This window comes from Molothrus aeneus, chromosome 3, assembly GCF_037042795.1.
Source record: "Molothrus aeneus isolate 106 chromosome 3, BPBGC_Maene_1.0, whole genome shotgun sequence".
Lineage (NCBI taxonomy): Eukaryota > Metazoa > Chordata > Aves > Passeriformes > Icteridae > Molothrus > Molothrus aeneus.
The window spans coordinates 19,590,806-19,613,969 of NC_089648.1; the positions used below are offsets into that span (position 1 = coordinate 19,590,806).

General features: G+C 37.6%; 1 protein-coding gene across 1 annotated transcript in view; it reads left to right on the forward strand.

Annotated features, from left to right (window-relative positions):
- Positions 1–23,164, forward strand: part of USH2A (usherin) — a 375,341-nt gene that overhangs the window by 234,099 nt on the left and 118,078 nt on the right. Inside the window, exons 39-43 of the mRNA XM_066546427.1 lie at positions 749–899; positions 1,072–1,214; positions 9,150–9,778; positions 19,603–19,937; positions 22,975–23,097. Of these exons, the coding sequence (XP_066402524.1) occupies positions 749–899; positions 1,072–1,214; positions 9,150–9,778; positions 19,603–19,937; positions 22,975–23,097 (1,381 nt within the window). The remainder of the gene's footprint in view (positions 1–748; positions 900–1,071; positions 1,215–9,149; positions 9,779–19,602; positions 19,938–22,974; positions 23,098–23,164) is intronic.

Genomic DNA, 23,164 nt, shown 5'->3' on the forward strand with positions numbered 1-23,164 from the left:
GAGATATGGCTACAGATGTGTTGTATATAAAAGTTACAGATGTGTTTAAATACAGAAAGTTTCTTCAACAGACTGATCTCTTGTTAAAGAAAAAGCAAAGCCATAAACTCACAGGTGTAAATTGTCATAGTTCTTTTTACTGCATGCAGTGAAATTTGCAGCAGTGAAAGGTCATTGGTGGTATCATTACTGACACATTTTGATCTGCAGTTCCTTGGACTTCATAAAAATTAATTTCCTTAACAAAACAGTGGGCTACAGACTGAGACTTCAGTGAATCTATTTTGATTTCTATCTAAAGATGTTCTTAACGTAAAATTTCTTCTGTTTTCTTCTTAAATTATTATTAATTTGTAAGGGCAAGAAGGTATCTGAATGATAAAAAGTCTGATCAATTTTACTCATACTGGGTAACATTTCTGTGAGCATTTCCTTAGCTTCTCAGGGTGGCAGAGCTGGGCACAGGGAGAAATAGATAATATTTGAACAGGTGGTAGAAAATATGTTGCTTCTGAATTACTTTTGGTGTTTGGAGGTTTGCTTTTAGCAAGATGATATTCACATATTGGAAAGAAGAAAATTAAGAATCAGCATTGTTCAGTAGTGAAAATGTTAAACTAAATGGACCATGTTAACATTACTGTTGATCCTGAGGAACAGTTTTTCCAGTATATGGAGCATTCTGTTTCCACACGGCATATGTTCTCCATGGTTTTCTCTGCTCTAATTCATCCATGTTTTTCAACAGCTCCAGATGGCGTGATGCCTCCAAGGCTTTCATCTGCCACTCCGACCAGTCTTCAGGTTGTCTGGTCTACACCAGTTCGCAACAACGCCCCAGGCGCGCCCAGCTACCGACTCCAGATGCGGCGGCGGCGTTCTGCTGGTGACATTCTAGAGTACGCAGAGCAGCAAGGCCAGCCACCATCCGCTGCTGAGCAAGAAAAGTCCCCTTCCCTTGAACACGGCTCACCTTTTGGGTGGCTGGTCTTGTTACAAGACTTAATACTTTAGTCTTTCTTGATGTGCTGGGATGTGTTCTGAAGTAACTCGTGCTGTTTTTCTTTGCAGTTTGCTTCCCAGCCCTACTGCTTCCTTACAGCACAGGGTTGGAGACCTGCAGCCCTACACTGAGTATGAGATGAGAGTGGTTGCCTCCAATGGTTATGGCAATGCTTACAGCAACTGGACTTCAATGACTACAGCAGAGGACAGTAAGCCATCAGATCTTATTTAGCTCCCTTTAGCAAAAAATATAAATAACAGTCTAGCTGCCATTGTACTTAATTTCTTTAAGTTATCTAGCTTTCTCAGTTATATAGCAGTAATGTATTTCCTTCCCTAGTATTAACTTGAAGTAAAAACTCCTAAAGGATCAAGTATCTGTTTTCTTACATATTCATTTAAAAATATGGATCTTTACATACATATTTTGTGCAGCAGTATCTTATTTCTATATAAAATATCCCTCCAGCAGTATATGGTTAGTTTAAGATACACTGGTAAGTACAGCTTTGTAAGTGGTGTTTCTTTATATTCTGGGACTTGATTCTGATTTCAGTCATATTAGAGAAAATAAGTTGAAGTTAATAGTATACGACAGTTGTCTTATCTCTGTGTTGAGAATACTCAAGCTACCACAGAACTTTTTATTCCCAGTGATCTTTGTTAATTCAAAGTAGAGGCCTACTGGTCTGAAATTGGGTTTGTCATTGTCAATCCCATCACTTTCATTGTTAATAGTTCTATGTTCTAGAGACTCACTCCCTACAATTTTTTCAGCAGTCCCTTTATTTAGCAACCAGATGTCAGAGTATAGGTACAGCCAGTTAGTTAACAGGATAGGATTTTGCACCTGATTCAATATGTAAGCAAAAACATATGACAGAATTTGAGCTTATCATTTGTAATACAAACAGAAAACACACATTTTCCAGATTTTTTTTTAAGAAACTGAGCTGTTAGCTTTCTTTTACAAGGTAGCAGGATATCTAACATTGGCAAATATTCAGTGTTGGTGACTCAACTTGATTTTAGTCCCTTCTCTAAATGGTCAGCTGTCTATATTGAGAAAATGTTGAGTAGAAAATGTTTTTTTCCCACAACTTTAAAACATTTTTTCTTTGAAGCTGAGCAAATGATTCACAACAGAAATTTATGTGATAAATTCATTTAAGCTCCAAAGGTATTAATGCTTCTATGAACATACTACCTAAAAGTAAATGTAAGTTCTGAACTTGGTTTTTAGGTACCAGACCTGTGTTAACTACCTGTAGCAATTCTTGCTGGGATTCAGTTATTTCAGTACCTTGTTTGCTAATAAAAGTGGATACAATACTATTGAACTTGTCTGCATTCATAGTCAAAATGCTACCAGTCTCCTAAGACGATTTTTTTCAAATTGCAATAGTTATTTAGCTCTGGTCTGATAGTTCACATAGTGTTTCTTTTCACATACAAGGATGACAGAAGTACATTTCAAAGGCATCACTTGTTACTGATATAAAAAATATTTTTGTGCTAAGTAGTAGGTGTACAATTTTAAAATTCTCTTTTGAGGGGTTAGGGGTAGGTGGAAAACCCACACAGGAGATGCAACAGTATCCAACAGCCTTCATCATTAAAAAAAAAACAGCCAACTTTCAGTGGTGACACAGGACTCTGTGTCATTGTGGAGAGCTGCCATCTGTGAAAGGATATTCAGCTCAATTGCTTAAGACTGAATGATTGTCATTGGGTCTAAGCAGTGGTTTTGTCAAGGTTTCAACATATTTCTTGTGAAACTGCCTGTACTGACAGTTTGTTGCAGAAGTACACTTAATTCCTGGCCCTGCTAACCAACAGACTTTGACTTTTTAAAGTACAATTTAATAGTGGAAATTTCCCATATCTCTTACTCTGTTGAACTAGATGTGTGTCTACATGTTCTTACTGAATTTTATTCTGTAAATATATGTCTTTTTGTCTCACCAAAGCATAAAGTACCTGTAGGCATAAAAAATATGCATGTGTGTGTCTGTGTGCACATACACTTGACAGCAATAGATGTGAATCAAACATCCATTTTTAAAGTCAGTAGAACTCCAGTAATACAAGTTGATGATTTCACAGTATATCTGTGTATTATATTTAATTTATGATAAATATGTGGTAAAATAGGAGGATATTGGGAATCATTAAGGCAAAAGTAGTAAATGCCGTTATAAAAATATGTTGTATCGGACAATGGAAGATCTTAATATACAGATTAGTAGGTTTGGGGTATTTTTTAATGCTAGAAAACATGCAATAAAGAATTTTCAAATACTTCCATTTACATGATTGTGACACTAGTAACTGATCCATGCATTTTTAAAAGTCTAACCTGCCCATGCCAGATTACAAAAATACACATAACTATGAATATTTTAAAACCTGCTAAACATGCATTAATAAAAGATGTTTGTTCCAGTGATCTTGATAAGTATAACATCATATTTACTGCCAGAATATGTACAGATAGAAGCATTTGATGAAGTTTCTGAATTAGAGCTTGCTTTCAGTAACTTGAATGTAAATTTCTGATAGCTCTCTTGCAATCAGTGTAAAGGCCACCGAACTGAGGTCAGTATGTACCATTGAACTGAGAACAGAATCTTATACATTGTATTCAGAAATAAAACTAAACCTTCTAGATATAATAAAGGAGATACAAGTTAGGTTTTCCTTTTAGCTACGGGAAACCTTTGAGGTCTCTGGGATTTGCAAAGACATTGGTTACAGTTACTTGAAGCTGCCCCAATGGCAGCTCCTGGGTTCCTATGGTGTAGATTTAGGACTTGCAAAATTATATTGTCTGATACATTGTTCAGAGGGATATCTCCCAAATGAGAGAGGTGCTTTTTCTAGTGCTTGTGAAACTACACCATGGCTTGGACAAGTTCTAAGATAGCAAAATGTCTACTTTAAAGAAAAGCTTCCTGTTACTTGATTAGCTTTTGAACAGCCCAGAACCTGTTTGCAGCCCAGTGAGCTGCATACAGCAGAACATCTCAGTCACCAGCACATTCTCTGACATGGCTACATTTTGATTCTGTGCATCAGTATAAAACTCTGGTATGGAGAGCTCTTATTAAGGCCCTTTTAAAAGTGTCTGACTTGCACTGGCAGGAAAAGAAGATTTTGCAAGGTACCTAGGAGGTAGTCCAATTTTTTATTTTTTATTTCTTACATAAATGACATCAAGTCCATCTCTTTTATACACAATGATGTTATAGGCCAGCCCAATGTTTCTTCACAGTAAGTAAGGGCAAAAGCACACAGTAGTCACTGGAGATCATTACGAATTGAAGTTGCTGGAGATAAAAAAAGCAATTAAAAATAAATTTAAAAAAAGAGCTCCTGCAATGTATCAGCTGAGCTACTTCTTGTCAAATCAGGAGAGCATTATTCCTGTCATAGAGAGTGCTATGGTGTTCTCATCTGTCATGTTTTGGTTCCAGGATGAAAAGCCTTAGTCTGTGGGGATATCTCATCACAGATTAAACTTCCTCATGACGGGAAGAGGAGGGTCAGGCACTGGTCTCTTCTCTGTGCTGACCAGTGGCAGGACCCAAGGGAATGGCCTGAAGTTGTGTCAGGGGAGGTTTACATTGGGTATTAGAAAAAAGTTCTTCTCTCAAAGGCTGGTTGGACACAGCTGGTTGGACACAGCACATCAAGACAGGCTTCCCAGGGAAGTGTTCACAGCCCAAGCTTGACAGAGTTCAGGAAGTGTTTGGACACCACTCTGAGGCACATGGTGTGACTCCTGGGAATATCCTGTGCAGAGTCAAGAGTTGTGCTTTGATGATCCTGATGGGTCCCTTCCAACTCAAGATATTCTATGATTCTTGATTCTCCTAAATCTTCCTGACGAAGATTTGACAATGAAGAGAGACAGTGCAGAACAAGAGGGTAAATAAAGCAGTTTTCCATCTTTGGAATCTCTTGCTTTCTCTGCTAATGATATTTTTGTCTGAGAAGACAGGTCTCCTACTTTAGTTATGTAAGTTAGGTCCATATAATTGAGGTATATAAACTAATCCATAAATAGTTGATGTGAATGTGTTCACATGAGCTCAAGAAAGAAAAATGGAAATTAAAACCAGAGAAGATAAAACCTGTGAGGTGACAAGAGGAAGAGAAATCATGTGAAATACCTGACAGGACAAATAGCAAAAGGAAAGAACACATTAAGCTGATGTAGTAGTGGCACATATGATATATATGATCATATGATATATAGTGCAAACTGCCCATGCATAATCCTACAGATTAGGAATTAGAATTTTATTGACCGGTAGAACTGAAGTTCTGGAACCAATGTACATTTGGAGCAGTAGAGGGCAACAAGTCTTAATACGCTGAAGACAGCTCCTAATACATATTTGAAGGGGTTCATATGGATTTCATGTCATTGCATGAACAGCTTAATGACTTTTGAGCTCTGTGATCTCATGTGATAAAAGATTCCTGTGGTCCCTAATGCCCAGAGCTACACAATTTGGGTTTGCTGCTGGGTACAATCAGCAGTACATGAAAGACACCAGATTCTGTTAATACGTATAATTTCATTGTCTCTGTTTCTAAAAAGAGTAAATGATTCAAGAGTAAAAGGCCCAGAATTTTTATTCTGCTTAGTGAGAGAGTTTGCCAGCAAATCAGGTATTTCTCATTAGCTTTAAAGGGCATCAGTCCTGGTACATGTCTTAGTATATTAAATGTAAATGTAGATTCCTCCCAAAAAATACTGCCATGAGAGTATATCTCCTTGCTTTCCAAGTCTCACAGTAAGTAAACAAATGTATTGTTTTAGTCAGGGAATTAAAAAATATTAATGACAGTTTTGTGCCTTTATTTAAAATCAAGTCTGAACTTTTGAAGCAGATGAGCAAAGTAGTCTACCATAAAAGATAATTTCATTTGCCAAAATGAAACTACCTTCTAGTATTAATACTGTAATGAAATGGTTTGAAGTATGAACTAAGAATCTTAAGGACAAAGATGCCCACTGTTCCATCTTCAGTAGTTACTTCTATAAACAATTACATCCATGTAAAAAGCTTTATGATTTTATTTTCATCATTGACAGGCTGAGCTGTGTAGCTGTCATACTTTGCAGTCTTCCCTCCAGTGACAACCACACTGACAACATGTTATACTCCACATTGATTTTACAGTTAAGGAGCTGATTGTGATATATAGGGATTTTAAGAATTCAGCTGAGAGGATGACTTTTGCCTTTTATCATTCCATTAAAATTTTATAACCATCTTTTTCATGTCATTTCATCCATGAATTCTTACTTTAGAAAGTGATAGCTACTGCTGCGAGCATAACTTTTTTCATGTTCAGAGCTTTTTATTGTATTAGCAAACTATCCCAATTATAGTTAATACTCATGTTTTACATAATTGTGGTGACCCTTTCAACCAAGCAGTATTGTGCTAGTTGATTTGTACATAGAATTAGATGATTCTGCTTGCCATTTAAAGAGAAGCTGCACTGAATGAGAGTTGGGGACCAGGATTTAATGCTTTCCCATCCAGTGGGGCCAATTAAGCATCTCTCAAACGTCTTGTTTGAACTCAGAAAGTCTTAAAAGTCTCTCTTTTAAAAGGGCAGTAGGGAATGTGTGAGTAGGTATGCTAGCTACCAAAATACACTTTTTTGAGGGGAAGGGGAGGGACCAGGGGGACCCAAAGCTGAAGTTTGACAGCTCCTCCTGTACATTACAGATTGTCCTTAAGGAATAAGTCTGAACTCGGGGGGCATTGAAGCTCAGGTTCAACTAATTACCATGAATGTTTCACCTGTAATGCCTGCAACTTATTCAGTAGGAGTATAAAGGCTTGGCTGTTCCCTTACAGCAAACTGCTTGAATATTGGGGGCTTTTCTGTTGTGGCTTTTTTCTCCCTCCTGCAGATGCTCACAGTGCAATAGCTTATGAGCTATAATTAGATGAAATGCAAATTCGTAGTTCAGTGGTAAATATTGTATTTCAGCTTCTTTCCCCTACTAAACTAGAATTTGCAGCAACTGATTTTCAAGGTCTTTAATTCCAAAGCAAATTCTCCTCCTTCCCTTCCACCCCAGAAAAAAATTTGGTTTACAGAATATAAATCTAATTCAGATTTACACTTCCACCTCTCCATCTTTCACTGAGGTCTAAATAATGGACCAAATTTTGTTCCAACTTACGACCTAATTGATTTTACCCAGGAGTACATGCAAATAGAATTTAATTACTCTTTACAACAGATCATCTTTTGTACTTGCAAATTCAGAGATCTAAATTAATCCTAGTGTGCACAAGCATTAAATACAGAACTCCATCCTTATTATCATTGTGAGTAGAGGAGGATTTGTGATACAGCTGAGCTTTATGGAGTTGCTTTGTGATGCATCATATAATGAAAGAAAAAACAGTGTTACTTTTCAAATTTAAAAGCAAAAAAAAAAAAAGATAAACTTGCTGTCCCAATTTTACAACAGTGTTTTGACAGACATTACTGGAATAATCCTGATGTACCTCTCTTTGTATGTGGGAGGAGAACAGGGGCTTTTGACTGCTTCAGCTGTTACTCTAAAATATAGAAGAAGCAACTCATTGTGCTGGATTTGATTCCTCCTCCCCCCCCCCCCCCCCCCCTTAAAATTTATCAGGAATTATTTAACTTTTGGTGAAGTAAATTATTCTTCCTATAATGTTCCTTCTGGATTGGACACCAGGAATTAAATAATAATGTTGTTGACTACAACAGAATTCAGCATATGCTATGGCACACCCACAATCACTGACGAGTTTTAAATTTTTGAACACCTATATTTCCAAATGTAGGTCCCTTCTTTTCCCTCTCCCCCTGCAAATCCCCAAATCTAAAGCTATTTTAAACAATTACTAAATCCAAGTATATCTTTTTTTAAGATTTCAATAAAATGTAATGTTCACAGAAAAATCTCATAAATGTCAAAATTGCTGTGGGCAGAATAGGGGAGAATATAGTATTTTCTTGATCTGTTGTAGCAATTTATAGATTTCAGGATGTGGTTTATAAGAATGCTAAATGTTCTGGAATTACAGCTGTTACTGATCAGTGATTGAGCCAGATTTGTGTTATTGCACCATGTTCATGCTTGTACCTAGAGAGCAGTAAAGCCTCAATATAATAAAAAGCACCTGCATTTTAAATGAAATTTCAATTGAAAAACTTAACAGCCCTTCAAATTGCAGAATTTAACGCAGCCCAGTAAAGCTTAAATAACACTTTGCCTCCACAGGCTGAGGGTTTTGCATTCAAGGTGACTTGATTGTGTCGCATGGTGAAATTATTTACAATTAAGGAATTTCTCTGGAGGGCTGCAGAGTATTTGCTGTTCCACAACACCTATGCAGGCATATGGTCGGTCTTTTTCAGTATTCATGGAAGCTCCTGAACCTTTATGATAATTGAATCAGTTAGAGTGCTGAGTGGAGCAAGCATAAAACCTGTTAACCTAAAGGTCAGATCTGTGCATTGTTTATTTATCAGTAGGTGAAAAAGCTAAATCGGCAGCTTCTGTCACAGTCGAAGTAAAAAATCACCTATAATATTAACAGGGAGTAGATAAATTGCAAAAAATGGATTAGAATTATAAACAGAATGAAGTAAAATATTGAATATATAATGAGAGATGCAGTAGAGACTTACTGAGCTGTAAAATACACAGCATTGTTATGCCTGTGCTGTTGGTTGCAATTAGTATCTAGCACTCTAGAAAAACATCCCCAAAAGCTAGAACTGCAGGTCTACAGTAATACTGAGCCACACACTTTCTCCTCATGCAAACAGCACTGATAGGGCACTTCTGAGACACAGGAGGAAAAAGGATGCAGAAGAGGAGGGAGGAGGGTTGGGACGAGGAAAGGTGAGCAGCTTGCCTTTAGAGGAGAGAGCCATATATTCATCCCCTGAATATCTGGGCCTACATTTTCCAAAGAAACAGGCTGTTTAGTAGACCTGAGCTCCTTTTCAGATTTTTGAGCCTCATTTGGTGAGTACATCTTGCTGATACTGATTTCAAAAATCACAAATTCTTAGTAATTTCTCTTTCCTTTTTTTTAAATTTTATTTTTATTTTATTACAGAGCCTGGACCTTTAGATCCACCACTTCTATTGGATGTTACATCAAGGGCAGCAAGCATCACCTGGCAGCATCCTTTAAAGCCAAATGGCATTATCACACATTATAATATTTACCAAAATGGCCAACTGCATGCTACAGTGCCAGGAACTACATCTAACTGCACTGTAGAAGACTTACATCCTTACACTGCCTATGTGTTTCAGGTGGAAGGATGCACTTCTAAAGGATGTTCTCTTTCACCCACAACCCCAGAAATACAAACTCTTCCAGATGCCCCTGAGGACATTCCTGCTCCAGAACTCTATTCTGATACTCCAACTTCTGTGGTCATATCCTGGCAACCACCGGCTCGCCCAAATGGTTTGGTAGAAAACCTTACAATAGAGAGGAGGGTGAAAGGAACAGAACAAATCTCAGCTGTGGTGCATCTCCCCTTTGGTCAGGCCATGAGCTACATTGACCAGAGCACTGCTCTGAGCCCTTGGCAGAAATTTGAGTACAGAGTTCTGATGAGCACCCTACACGGGAGCATGAACAGCAGTGCCTGGGCAGAAGTTACCACCAGACCCTCAAGACCTGCAGGTGTTCAGCCTCCTGATGCAGAAGCATTGGGACCCTATTCAGTCAAGGTAGGAATAATTCTCATTGCCTCATGGCTTTAACGTGTTTTTCTTGTAACAACTGGGTATTTAAGAGAGACATCTACTGGCTGAGCCAACAGACTTCATTGCTGCAGGGTAGTTGAATAATTAGTGTCTGTGCTTTGGCTTAAAAGCATTAGACTCCTTTCCATTTTATTTTTTTTTTACACCAGCCTCTGGCATTATATTCCAGTTCATTTTCTTCCTTACACACCTGATGTATTTTCAATATTAAACTTAAAAGATTACTTTTAAGTCCCTAATCAGATCAGAAAATTACCTACTACCTTCTCCAAAATTTCAAGACTTTATTAAAATACTAAGAAGTAAAAAAGATTTTTTTTCTGTAATTAAGTCTTAAGTCTGTATAATTATCATATTTTTTTAATGGCTAATGAAGAAAAAAATAGCATTTTTGTTCTCCTGATTTACGAAAGACGAGTCTTACAGGACTACATAGGAAGTTTTCAATTATTCACATCGTTCTGTTGGGAATGAACTCTAGAGGACAGGATAACTACCATTGTTTTGGCTTGCATACAAACTTCATTCAAGGGAAATTAGTGTAACCAAACAAGAGGGATTTTTGTAGCTTAGAAGCCTCTTTTGTGTAAATACACACATGCTTCCATGGATTCAGTCTTGTACTAATGCCAAAAGTATTGGTACAGTAGCTTGCTCACCAGAGCACAAAACAAAGGACATTTGCATAAGATTGAAGTTCATCTGTTAGATTTATTATTTTTGGTATACATTGTATTTTCAAAAGGTAAACAGAGTGGTGTTACCAATGTAATCTGAATAATTTGAGGGTGTGAATTTCAGCAGTAAATGAATGCTGATATTTTTTCTTTCTTCACACATAATTTTAAACTATAAAAAATGCTATTCACTATTAGACAAAAAAATCCTGAGCTTGTGAAATTATGTTTTAATTTCTAAGGAATTGCATGTTACCTCCATGTTAATTGCAAATCAGTTCAATATGAGTACAATGGTTACTGTAAGAATTAATAACGATCGACCACTAGTAATTATGATGAATTGCCAGACTGCTATTGAAGATTTGGGCAATCTACTTCCAAGACTCTGCCCTCTCTACTTCTGTAGATATATCTTAATATTCCCCACAATTTATAGTAAAGCATTTTTCATGGATTTGCCAGAAGCTGCAATGCTGAGTAAATAGTAGCTCTAGTTCAATTGCGTGCTTCCCCACATGTCCACGTTTCACTGCGTGAGCTTTTTCACGTTGGCTTCAACTCTGAGCACAAAGACTCACTGCAACCTTTGAAGCTCCAGTTAACATGGTGAGAACATAATAATTTAATGTCTTACCCCTGGTTTTTTTTTTTCCTCCGTGTGCATTCAACACTCAATCCTAGTTTTAAAAGCCTGTGGGTTACCAGAGATTGTGTCATTCTTTACTGGATGTCTTTTCCCAAGATCAGACGCATGTGTTCAGTTGTAATTTTATTGTATTTTTCTTAACTCTGAGATTAAGTAAGCTACAAATACTGAAAGTTAGTTGGGTCATTTATTTCTTCTGAAATCTCAATTAAGGCGATGCAGTTTTCCGTCTATAATGATTAAATTTCAATACAGCATTGTTTTTTAGATTTGTTTTCCCTTTCTCACTGAAGAGTTCAGATGCTTATTTTCCTTCTTTTTTCTCAGCCTGCAATGTTCAAAATTCTTTGAAGCCCTTTAATGTCCAAACTGTATGAACTCCTCTATGAATGGTGGTCAAATTTAGTGTCACTGCTGCTCGTGTAGACTCGGACTTGTGTTTTCCACCTGGAGATAAATATTTTTCAGATCTGTTAAGACCAATTTTTGTCAAAGATGCTGAAGCCTGGACGTTTTTATTTCCACTAATTGGTGTTACTGTCAATTTTCATTAATTTTAAATATTTAAGTTAAAATGTTCAAAATAGTTTAAGGTGGCAGCATTGCATTGAGAAAAGTGACTTACATATATGTCTTTCCAAATATATTCACTCCTGAGTATCTCTTTTGCTAAATTCTCTCTGTTACTGTTACAGAACATTGGTTCTTTGCTGATATCAACATAAATTATTGTATTTATCGAGTATTTTAATTTACTTAAAGTTGTTCCGTTTCATATTCATCATAAGTGATAGAAAGTCAGGAGCACTTGGTACAATTCCTGTGCAGAGAGTATCCCATGGCTGAGATATTACTTCAGTTCTGATTTCTAAGATTCTAAGAGTTCTTAAAAATCTTAAAACTTCACTCACTCGTCCAGGTCAGCAAGACAAATTTTAATTTTTCAGCATTTACTATTCTAACAATAAATTATTTCTTCTCTCTTTAAAAAATTGAAACAAAGCTGTAGTTGCAGAAGAGCTCATTGCACTTCATCACCGATGAGATAATAGACAAGACTTGCTGCACCCAGCAGTTTTCTCGCCTTCTGCTTGTTTGCAGATGGGAGCACCAGAGGAAGCGACTGGGATTTCATCTTGCTTGTCGGTCTTCTTACAGATCTGTCAAATGGATTAGTTTGCTAGAGGTGGTGTTGTTTCCTTCTCTGCATTTTTATGGCAAATTCGTGTCAGAGTAGGAAGGCTCGGAGGGCACTCAGGGCTTCACTGTGTCCCTGAGGTAGTCTTGTGTGAATGCTGTGTACTGGGAGAGGACAAGAACAAGGGAGCACCTGTTCACAAAATGTTCAGGGATTTTGCCCAAATTCTCTAGAACTAGGGTGGAGATCTGTAAACCTGCTGTGTCCCTTCATCCCAGAAATTGCTAGTTGTATGAACAGAAAAACTGTGCAGTATTCTGCAAAGACTGCCTCTTAGTGGTTGAAATGTTTTCCTGTATGGAAATAGGATGGATTTCATATGGAATTGCTTTACACTGGTGCCTGTAAGAGTCCTAGAAAGGCTCACTTTCCCTCCTGAGTAGCTCAAGCCCAGCACACCTGTAGTGCATATATCACCTATGTAGTGTTCAAATGAAATTTGTGAAGTCCTTGGTACAGTGCTCTTACCGCAGTGTCTGCAATGGGCAGCTCTTAAGCACAGGGTGGAAAATGAAGCATCTCTTTGGGAAGGAGATTTTTATTACCTCTCACCCTAGAGGGAGCTGTCCTCCCAGGTTAGAGCAGGAGGTATTGGAAGGGTGCTGTGGGAAAGATTAGCAAGAGGTTCCTTTACCAAGACACAGTAGCAAATCAATAGAGGCTTTCAGCTGTCAGTGCAACCAATCCCTAAACCATGAGTGCAAATATTTATTTCTACTGAAAACAGAGAGAATTTACAAAAAAAGAGAAACATATTTCCATTCCTTTATTTTAGTCATTGAATCAATAAAAATTATTTGAGGATGTGAAGAATTACAAGTGCTCCAGGATAGTACTCACTTGAGTATACAGCTTATTTTCATAGACAAAAGCTTTCACCCTACAAGGAGGAGAGTATCAGCACGGCAGGTCACTCTCAGGATAAACAGTTCTGATATGTGCACCCTCCTTTAACATTTCATTTTAATCAGAATGGACCAATATCTCCAATATCTCTCCATAACATTTAACTTGCTTTCCTTTGAGCAACAGAAAGCGTAAGGCTGTCGATAATTTTTAAAGTACCCATTTCTGTGACACCTGCATGATATTTTTTAATATTTGCTGAATTGATAATGTTCATGGTAGCGGAGTATAATGCGCAATAAACTGCTTTTGTGGCTGATTAAATGCCAAAGTGAAGTGGAGGTATTCAGCAACTGCAAAAGCCGTTTATTTAGTGTATGCCAATGCCATGAACATTATTCCTGTTACACAAGATTTGCTATACCCTAATGTAGAGAAGTAGAAAAGAAATTGTTTCCTTTTCTTGTGAGGGTTGCAATTGCTGTTCTGCTTCAATCTCACACTTCACACTGATATGACATTCGGGAATGTAGCTAGGTTGAGTGGCTTGAGAAAGAGGCTGGTTTACACAGTGAATAATTATTTGATGGGGTTCTTTGTGTATGAAAGGCATTATGTGGATGGGTACACTGAACTAAATTAACTGTATTATGCAAACATTCCAACTTTGGCCTTATAACTTTTGGTAGGAGAAATTCCCTTTTGCTGGGAATTCCTGCTGGGGTTCTTCCTTGAGGATTCTGGCCTGGAAAAGGCAGCTGCAATCTTAATTATTGGCTTCACCAGAGACTTGCTGCCTCATATTGCCTGTATTGCTTCCCCTCACTGACAACTGCCACCAGCTGGACCACTGACAGATAAAAACTGCAGCCATTTCCTATCATCCTTCATGTAACTTTTTTCTCAAGGTAGAAGTTGGCATGAGTTGTGCATAATCCTTATGTTTCTCTTCAGGGGAAAGTTTGTTTTTTCTTTTTAGTGTTTGTAAAGAGTTTCTAAGAGAATGGTCTCCTCCTGGTTGGATGGAATAAATACCTCATTGACATAAAGTTCTTGTGTTGTGCTATTCCTTCATGATAACATCATTTAAAGAAACTACTTGCAATTTGATTAGATAGAAAATGAGAAAAAGAAAAAATTATTATTACTTTTCTCCTAATATATGTTATATGTGTTGCCTGTGAGGAATGAAGGGCTATGGTGATTCTGTGGCACCTAATTTCTTTTTTTTGTTTGTTTTGCATATTGATTCAATAATGTCATTGATTTTCCATGGATTTATTATTTTTCTGAAGTATTTCCTCATGAGTTCTCTGACTTAGGAAGGGTTTTAGGCTTTTTAATTCAGTTGTCATTCATGTTTGTTCTTACCCAGAGAGATGAATGTCTTACTTTGCTGTTCACCTGCCATTCTGTTCTTTGTATAGAAGAACCTGAAGCAGAGAAAGCTGCTATTCCACCTTCCAGATTGAACAATGTCATTAGTTTGCTGTCAGAATATCTTTAAGAGTTGCCATCTGTACTCTTTCAGTACAGTAGATTATCATTTATTGCAACAGTGATAAACTTCTGGTAGCTATTTCTCAAATTTCACTACTAAATTGGATATGCAAGTGAGCAAACACAAACAAAGACGTCTCTATTTTTGTGGTTGTCTTCTGTTCTTCATTAGCCCAGAAGCTGGATAGTGGACTGCTAAATGCCTGTTCTGTAAATAGGCTGGGATTAAAATGCACAGGAGAAAGATTTCAGGTGCAAGAAACAGATATCACTGACACATTTAAAGCAACATACCCTGTAGTTACAGTTTGAGTATCATGCATGACAAAGAAGGTATTTTCTTTATCCATTTTCCATTTCCCACAGAATTAGTTACAGGCACATGTTCTGGAGCTAGTGTTTTTTGTCTCACACATTAATGTTTATTGTCCTGGGAGTTGATTCTGATTACAGAATGTTGGATGCAATGCTAATCACTCCAAGGTCACTGAAGTCGGTGCTAACAGTGAGGTGATCCTTCAGTGTTCCTCCTCTGCAGGTCACTGTGTGGCAGAGAATGAGGCTGTGAAGACCCTTCCTCTGTTCCCAGTTAAAACTCCCTTGTACTGTTTCATTCTCCAAACACTTCAGTCTGCAGTTACCCCAGAACATAATTTTGAGAGTAGAAACAGCCCTAATTCCTAAGCTGTGTCTGCTGAAGGAAGATGTAGCACACCCAGGTAACAGCTTCATGCTGGGAAAGGGGAAAAAAAGGGCTTGTACTTTGTTCACCACCCTTCCATTTGTGTGCAGGTATGCCTGGTGCATCAGGGATGTTGTTTAGGAGCAATCAATCCCTGTGTGAAGATTGCCTTGTAATGCTGCTAAGGTCAGGGAGACCTTGGTTCATTTGACACATAAGTGCTGCTTGAGTGACTTAGGATATTCCAACACCCATAGGAACAACCTTAACTTGCACACTAGAGGTTTTCCACATGTTAGGTCTGTGATTTCTTGCACAGCTTGCTCATTTGGTATGGATTATACAGTGGGGTTTCATCAGCATCATCTCTCTGCCTTTGATAAAGTTGAAACTCTCTAGTGTTGGTGTTTAGGATCATAAATGTTCTTTTGTTTTTCCCACTACTCAAGCAAAATCATAGGAGTTTTGGTAGTGGCAATCTGTTACTGCAAACTTGATCACACTGTTCTTCTGTGGTAGAACTTGCTGCAGCTGGGTGTAACTCATGTGCAAAGTTTATGAGCAGAGCTATCAGTGACCTTTCTCAGAATTTGCTTTCCCAGTATGATCCTGGCTCTTGATTGAAGCCACAGTAATTTCTGTTAAGACAGATAAGCATTTTGGAAGAAATTCTTCTCCCAACTATTCTGGGGGAGCTGGGAGATTGTCAGAGGACTAGTCCAGTGGCTGGAATGCAGAATTAGGGTAACAGGTCTTTGTTTGGAGTTTTGCTTCTTTCTTATACGTGATTTAGTCTAGGATTAAGTCTTTCTATCTCTAAAAGTGGAATAATATTATTTGCAGTTTGAGACTTACAATGTGCTTTGAGACCAACAGTGAAAAGCTCTCAGTAGTGTATTTATTGCATTCTGTTTGTAGAGGTTACAGGCAGTATCTAGGAGAAATGAGAATAAAATGAAGCCAAACACACTGATTTAAAAGCAAACTGTTGAAGCCAGGCCTGAACAGTAAAATAGCTTACATGTGCCAATGCCTCTCCTCAGATAGCTCAGAATTAAGTTGCAGGGTTCCAACTGCTGTCAAAAAAGGAAAAAAATTCCAAGGTTATAACTGTTTAATGGGGGGAAAATGGCTAATTTCTGTCTCTTTAAATTTTGTGGTGGAGAAAATAAGGTCCTTTGATCTTTAAATGAAAGCTTCCAGAGTCATTACATTGAATCAGTTAATCTCTCCCAGTAGTTACCTTATTCTCTCTTCCTCATGGGCATCCTCTTTCATGGTCTCAGTGCTGAGCTTCAAATCAATGAACAAACTGTTACTGCTTCCAACACAGCCTGTCTAGTGAGCTTTCCAGCTTTCATGCATTGCCAAGCTCTTACCTCAAACCTTGGCACGTCCAAGAGGAGAAGAGGTCCAGTAGTGCCGCGTGTGTGTTAACCAGGCTGGCTCCGTCATCTTCATTTATGGGTCAGGCAGTCCCTTGCCTCTTGACAAGAGATGTTTGTGAAAGATTGCATGTCCTGCCATTCCCAGGTGACACAGGTAATTCTAAGCAGCTCAAGTGACACAGCAGGGTTAGGTAGTATCCTTGGTCATCCCACTACTTAGTTAAAAAAAGTATTAACCAGAGCAACAACAGATCTTCATATCTTTGTGTGAGATATCCATACCCAGAGAAAAATAAATTGCATTGTATTTGCTGCTGGCTGAATATACTTTTTGTTCAGAATGGTTTTTATTTCTCTCTGGGGAAAAAAAAAATTAAAATTTTAAGAAATTTCCCACTGTAAGTACCACAAAACATATCTGTTACAGTATGAGCTGCTGTACCTGTTAGAGCACAACAAATACTGTGAAGTAGCACCTGGGATTTTTTGAATGTGTTACCAGCTAGTGCACACAGTGGGTGAAAATCAGGAGCTGAGGTTATGGAGCAGCCTCTGTTCTCCTGTCATTAATCTGTTCCTTTATGTGAAAGGGGTTACATGGTATGGTGAATCTTGCAAAAGTTGTGTTAGAGTAATTTTTTAAGTTTAGACATGAAAGTTTCTGACTGTGTATCACTTATTTTTCTTTGCATTTACTTCCCTTGTTTTGAATTGTGTCCCTTGCCCATGGCTCCATTTCCCAACTATTGTGGGAAGAGAGGCCTCTCATCCCAGCTATTGTGGGGTGAGAGGCTGAAAAGGCCTTGACTCTTTGTAAATGCTGCTCAGCAAAAACAAAAGTATTCCTGTGGTATCAACACCGTTTTCAGCACAAATCTGAAACAGCCCCATACTAAACCCATTCTACTATGAAGTTAACTCTTCCAGCCAAAACCAGCACATACTTCTACTTGAAAACTTTTTCTGTTGTCTGTGCTAATTGTCCGTTCTTCTTTTTTCTAAGCTTATCACTAGATCACATGAAATACTTCAAAAAGAGAGTTCTGCTCAATGTCTGTGAGAATGGTGCAGAGTCAATTCCTACCTTTGTGTGAAATTTTGCACTGCTTTATCAGTGGTATTTTCTTTATTTGTTCGAACATGATTTGGGGCCAGAAGCAACAGAAATCTGAATACAGCATTTGATAATTAGCCAGAGCTAAGCCTTTCCTATGTGGCCACCAATAATCTTGGTTTTACTGTCTTTACTCAAGATCACCCTGTTTCTAATTCTCTGTTTAATAGTATTCCAGAATCTGTTATCAAAATCCTTCAGCTTTCTCCAGCACTTTGCTGCCAGCTTTCTTACAAGTCTGATGGCCTAAGAGGTCCTTCTGTACCTAAAATATAACATTTTGTAATCCCATTTTTAAAAAAATCATTTTATAAATCAAGCTTCTCTGTTTCCATGGCCCTGTGTAATTATGCATATACGTTTTTAAAGATGGTTGTTTTGAAGACTAAGAGAATTAAGGAAAAAGTTCAAATTAACTGAAACTAAAGTATTGTGGTATTACTATTTAACACTTCAGTATTTTTTTTATTTTACCTAGGTTTTAGACGTATACCTAGGTTTTAGGCATATCTAGATTTTTCCCATTTCTGTGTTTCTTTTCTATGTTGTATTCATTCCTTAATTATCTCATGCCTGGGAGGAAAAAAGACAGCAGTTGTTATAGATGAGTGGGTAAATGGCAAGGAAAACAGTCCCAGAGCAAAGCAAAGCTCGTCGTGTGCTTCCTGCACTGGGATTTCTAGGGAAATGAGTATTGATAGATGCTTTTACACTACCTTTATGAAACTTTGAGATTCCTAATACATGTTAGGTTACACGTCCTTGTTGTGCCAGTCTGAAGTCCCCTCTATTCTGGTACCATGGCAAAAAGCCTTAAAAAATAATTTAGAACATTTATGCACTTTATTGTGCAATTGTTTGTGTGTGATTCTTCAGTGGAGCTGGTAAGAATAAATATATATATGTGTTATCTACCCCCTGCCTCAAAAAAGTCTGAAAAACTTAAAAAATCTCCCCTAACCTCAGTTCAGTAGGAACAAAACCACAGTAAGAGTAGCAGTATATGTGTGTGTGTGTGTGTATATATATATATATATATATATATATATATATATATATATATATGTACATGCATGTGTGTATATAAATCAATAAAAAACATGAATTCTGTATGTAACTTCCAATCTTTTTGCAATCAAATTTTATTAGTATAATTTTATACCTCTTAAAATGGAAAATTGTCCCTGTTCTTTGTCTGATACTTACAAATTACAGTGTAATTTGTTAATTAAAAAAAAAGGGAAAACCTGCCCATTTCATTATATGAAGGGTGCAGAAACATTTGTTTTCTTATAGGAGTTAATGCAATTGCATCTTCTTGAAAATTGTGGAAACACAAAGTAAAATTTGTTTTTACTCTGCCACTGGTGGTCAAGCATGCCAGGTAATGCACCCTAAGAAAATAAGTGACAGTGATACTTATGATAAGTATTCTACTTCTGCTAATGCATCTGAACATCTCATGGAATTTTGAGTGATGTGGAGTGTTCACATTTTATTGGTAAAGCAAAATAATAGATTTTTCGATGGTTACAACTGCTGCTGTGTACCTCACTGAAATTAAAGATTAGATTTCTAACTGATTTCCCTTTAAAAATAAAAGTCTGTTTTGATTGAAAAGAACATCTTCAGATCCCGCTTGTGTCCATCTGTAGCATGCTGTGTCTGTATTTCTGCAATGTGACTCTAAGAAATCTGTTATTTTAATTTTTTTTCTCTCCCCTCCTCCTCCAGGTCTCCTGGAAGCCTCCTCTGATTCCGAATGGAGAGATCCTGAACTACGAGATCCGCATGCCAGACCCACGCATCGTCATCACTGGGAACCCTTCGTCAAGGCTGAGCCATTTGGTGACCAACCTGGTCCCCTACACCAACTACTCGGTCACGGTGATAGCTTGCACTGCAGGGGATGGCTTCCTGGGAGGCTGCACCGAGAGTCTGCCCACAAGAGTCACCACACCCGCGACAATTCCTCAGAGTGTCAGTCCCTTGTCTGTGACTCCAATCAGCGAATCCTTTATTGCCATCTCATGGCAGCCACCGCTAAGGCCCAATGGTCCCCATCTGAGGTAAGCTGAGACTGAGAGAGCAGTTTGCTTCTCCTTACCTAAATCTGACTCAGAAAATTCTGAGTGATGCAGACTTCATCATGTCATCTCTTAATTTTGGATTTTTTGAAATTCCACTTTAGGGCTCAGAGAAGAGTCAGGATTATTCAGACCAAGTGTGTTGTCTGTGCTGGAAGGCTCTGGGTCTCAGAACAGTGCTGTCTGAAATACCAGAAGGAGCAAGCACAGGATATTTGCCAAGTCATAAGTGGTTTGGGCTGTAGCATTTGGCCACTTTATGGTGGTGAGTTCAGGCAACAAGTTCCACCAATAAAATGACAAGAAAAAGAAGAGATCTTTGTAAACATGAGTAATTAACACATCCAATATTCTCAATACTCTGGGTTCACATGAAGAGAAAGTGACAATTTGGAAGGATGATGACATGAAATAATCTTCAAAAATTCAGTGATTAATAAATTTTAAATAAGACAGTGCATGAGAAAAATGGAAGCTGAAGGGCTAGAAGTGTGAGGGCATAGCCAAAATAGGAAATGCAAGGAAGTGCTGGGTACAGCAGACTGGGTTTCACCACAAGAGCAAAAGAAAGGAATCTCCACTGAGATTTGTCTAGAATGATGGGATGGGAATCTCGACTTGAGTGTTGAATACTGAGCGTGCATGCGTAGATATACATTAAAGAAATATGGATTTGAGTGCATAAAGGTTTATAAAGACAAATATATTTTTATATATACTCAATAAAAAATGTCAAATCTTTCATTATAGTGCTTTAACGTATCGTGAAACCTTGTGCATGGAATTACAGCTCTGTAGTCCATATGTTCTGGTTAGTAGCTCTCTTCTAGGTGCACTGATGGGTTCAATAATTATCATGTAATGCCGTTTCAGTTGTGTATGTTATTACAGCACAGTAGCTTGACTTTTTCTTCAGGCTTAATTAGGGCACACTACAACTAAATGAAATGATGATTGCTCTACAGTAAAATTTGAAGTTTCAGAAAAGCAGTGTCTGTTATTCTGGGGTTAACAACATGACCATTTTACCATAGATTATTGAAGTAATTCAGCACGACCTACATCTGCAGATTTCATTTCTTTCATGGTGTGCCATGCTGCCCTCAACAAGAACAACCACTGAAGCAGCTGCTCTGTACAGCATGATGGAACAAGAAGTCTGCAGCAAGCAGAGTAGCAGCAGCAGCTGCCAGTGGGGGTGATTTACACATGATCACCACTCAGTGTTCAAAAAGATTTGATGTTTTTCAAGACTCGTCTATGAAATATATTGGGCAGAATATGCCAGGATGGTTTCCTATAAAGCTGTAATGATCTGTCTTTGTGTTGACACTGATGAACCACTCATGTGAGAGCTGTTCTTGTTATAAAGTCATCTGATTTTTTTTGACAGAGTTGGAGTTTAATTAGTTTTTGCTATTTAATTTCTGAAGTTATAATCCAAACTCCTGCAGTAATTGTTTGGCATCATTAAGTGGCACAATGCTTGCTTTTACCTGTTGAGAATTATTCCCTAAACTAAAGGGTAAAAGTTGTTGGAAGTTATACATGTACTCCCTAGCTGCTGTGGAGCACAGGAAGTGTCAGATCCCTCATAAGAGCATCTCAGTTGATTTCTGGTTTTGAAGCAACATTCAATCACAGTATGCAGTACTTGTTAAATCTGGGATGGTATTGTCTAACATGTCCTTATCAGACTGGAGATGATCTTAACTTAAAGAAATGTCAAATTACACACAAAACCATTGGTCAGCATGATAATTACAAGAGAGAGGTGACCCACACCAAGGTATTCTGCAGAACAATTAAACATGGAAACATTTTCACAAATGTGCATTTAAAATGAGAGTATTTAAAATCTGCCTAAGGGCCAACGTACTTCTGTCTAGAATTTAGCAGTAAGTGCCTTTCCAGAATGGGAGGCAGGGACAAGATGAAATAGAGCAGCTCAGCACGTAAGAGAATCAAGTTATGTATTTAAGGGAATATATATGCATATGATCCTAATTTGCTGGGGTATCAAACTGAAACAATTATTGAAAGAATAAATTAAACAGTCCTGTGGAATGTAGTAAAGAGTAATAATCCTAAAGATTTTGAACAAATATATCTAATTTTGTTTCCTTTAGAGTGTAGTTTCCTTTGTAATCCCTAGAATGATTAGGAAATGCAAACTATAATATTATCCCCTTTAGTTTGTGACACTAAGTGATCTTATTTTTGTTAAATTCCATAAAGGTTTTGTATAAAAGATGATGGAGGGTGTGTGATGCAGCCTGGGTGGAAAGCATGTTTTCCAAATCAGGCAGTCTCATGGTTGACCTGATGAAAGATGGGCTTTGGCTGACCTGCTGTTTGGAACAGAGACAGGAATACTGCTTCAGATACCAATTAAAACCAGGATGAAATAATTTGGTCTTTCAAGCTCACATCATGAATTTCTACCCAAACACAAAGGTGCCTTGCTAAGGTGTACAGATGGCTGGAACAGTTAATTCATTCTATTCTGTGCCTGTTTTCTCCTGTAATTTACACTGTGGTTATTTGCCAACACATTATGTACAAAGGCACACTTAAGCTATTACTAATAGTAAAATAATAATGGCAGTGCTCTTTGTTTCAGTACATTTGCAAGAAAGAGGCATAATCATTTAATGTTCTGGAGCAACCTGTGCTTATCACACAAGCCTGCATAAGACACTGTTATGGGCTATTTGGACTTGCTCTTGAAAACATTTCCACAAAGTTTAAAATCCATAAATCATTGAATAAACTAGTTGGCTTTTTTCAAGAGGAAATGCTTAATTTTCTATTTTCAAATTAGTTTTTATTTTTTTAAGTTATTGAATGTTTTAAAGCACAAAACATTAAAAGGAATGTTTATCTCAGGAAGTTTACAGCTGTAAAAACAAAATAATGTGTGGCTTTAAAAAAAAACCTGGTTGGGTTCCTTTTTTTTTTTTGTGTGTAATAACATTAGTTGAGATAATCCTGGTGTTCTGCTTGTCTTTTGTGTTAGATATGAGCTCCTGAGACGTAAAATCCAGCAACCACTTGCATCAAATCCCCCTGAAGATTTAAATCTGTGGCACAATATTTACTCAGGAACTCAGTGGTTTTATGAAGATAAGGGTCTTAGCAGGTGAGATTACAAAAACTATAAAAACAAATGCTGGCATTTTGTATAGTATATGTTTAATAGTTCAAAG